Here is a 1,842-nt window from a genome sequence, read left to right as displayed (position 1 = left end):
AACAACCAACAATATTATCCACTAAACAGAGTCTGGTTAACCCACTTATCTGGAGTGAATATTTATCACCCAGACGATGCAGAGGTAAGTTGTAATTTTTAAGTTATAACAATATGTGCAGAAATTCAGATTAAAATTTTTATTTAAATATAATCAAGAATTATAGTCACCCTTATTTTATTATACAGATTTTATTGTCCAGTATGAAGCATATTGAGAAGAGCAAGATTTATCATTTGCTTCATCCATGGTTACAAACTGGTTTATTGACAAGCACAGGTGAGAACATTTTTAAAAAATCGTTTAAAATTACAAAAGAATTCAGCCATTACTTTTTTTCGAAATTTTATTAAATCTGCATCATTTTTAAATAATTTTTGAGTTGTTTTAAGCTTTCAAATATTTTTTATACTTTTTCTAATTTTTTCTACAAATTTGTAATCCTGTAAAGTTAAACAATTTTGTATTAAAGTCGTTCACATTATATTTCAAAATTTTAGAAAATTATTTTTAAAACTGAAATTAATCTTTTAAAATAAAACCTAATTCATTAACAAATTTTCTAGAAATCTTATTGTCGGTACTGAAAATTCTTTTCATTTTGCCGGTACCAACAGTTTTTAGAAGTAATTTCATTTTTCTCGCCTCTTTAAATATGTGAATGAGTTTAGAAACTATAGCGTGGTAGCAAAATATTGAGAACAGAATTATTTCCTAATATTAAAAAATCATTTACTTTCCAAATGCTCTCTTGAAAAAAATTATTTATTTGGACATTTTTATTTACAAAATTGATGGTGCAGAAAACTCGCAATGTTTATTAATAAATAAATGAACTGAAAATAGATACTAAAAGTTATTCACGAATATTTGTATTGATTTAATTATTAATAAATATCAATGTTTTATGATTTTAATCTATTTTTATAAATGGTACATTTTTTATTTTACTTACTTAATTTAAGGCAACAAGTGGCAAAGTCGTCGCAAGATGTTGACCCCTTCCTTTCACTTCAGTGTCTTGCAAAAGTTTGTTGATATTTTTGTGGAACAGGCAGACAGTCTTGTGCAGTACTTGAAATCACAGGGTGACGAAATTGTACAAGACATTGTACCACTTTTCACAAAATACGCCTTGTATACGATTTGTGGTAAAAATGATTTTTATTACATTTTTAGAAGATAAGGTTTAATAATTAACTTTAATAGCGGGCCACTTCATGCAAAATAAATATATAATTAAATGATGATTATAAATTATAACGATAATTTAATTATCGGTGTAACCTTCGATTCTTACTATAAAATGTTAGAAATATGAATTATCAAAAATACTTATCAATAATAAGCGAACATCATATCTTAATTGAAACTCTTATTCTTTATATAGTCTCAAAACAACGCATTTTTTTATTAAATTCAATTAAAGAACTGGATAATTAGCTTAACTGAGCTCCAAACTCTCAATATTGGTAGAGGGACCGGTTCTTTTTAATCATTATGAATTTAAAGTCTAATCAATAATTGAGCCCCTGGATGCAATAACTCGCTGAGCGCTCGAAAACGCGTAAAAGGATTGTCTGCACATTATTGTAATGGAGAAATGTTTCCATCCTTAAATTTCTTGCATTTGAGCGAAAAAAATTAAGTGCTGACTCTGGACTAGGATGTGCCGGGTTAGGACGACGATTTTGAAATATAGCAAAAATCGACTTCTTGACATTATGTTTCATTGCGACCTCAAAAATCACTCCATGCTGCTCTGAAGAACATAAAATTTTTGATAAAGGACCATGGCACCTGGCAAAAGACAAAAACTCTTGCTGTGCCGACTTAGGACCA

General features: G+C 28.3%; 1 protein-coding gene across 1 annotated transcript; it reads left to right on the top strand.

The window, feature by feature from the left end:
- Nucleotides 1–6: 6 nt before the first annotated feature.
- On the top strand, nucleotides 7–1,151 carry LOC117182550 (cytochrome P450 4C1-like; the record flags this gene model as incomplete). The annotated part of the gene is made up of 3 exons (XM_033375643.1): nucleotides 7–84; nucleotides 189–279; nucleotides 966–1,151. Coding segments are annotated over exons 2-3 (262 nt in total), but the record flags the coding sequence as incomplete, so codon positions are not given.
- Nucleotides 1,152–1,842: the final 691 nt, after the last annotated feature.

Source organism: Belonocnema kinseyi, unplaced genomic scaffold, assembly GCF_010883055.1.
Source record: "Belonocnema kinseyi isolate 2016_QV_RU_SX_M_011 unplaced genomic scaffold, B_treatae_v1 SchBZDm_3215;HRSCAF=3510, whole genome shotgun sequence".
Classification (NCBI taxonomy): Eukaryota; Metazoa; Arthropoda; class Insecta; order Hymenoptera; family Cynipidae; genus Belonocnema; species Belonocnema kinseyi.
The sequence above is the reverse complement of the archived record's forward strand: the minus strand, read 5'-3'. Positions and strand labels throughout refer to the sequence as shown.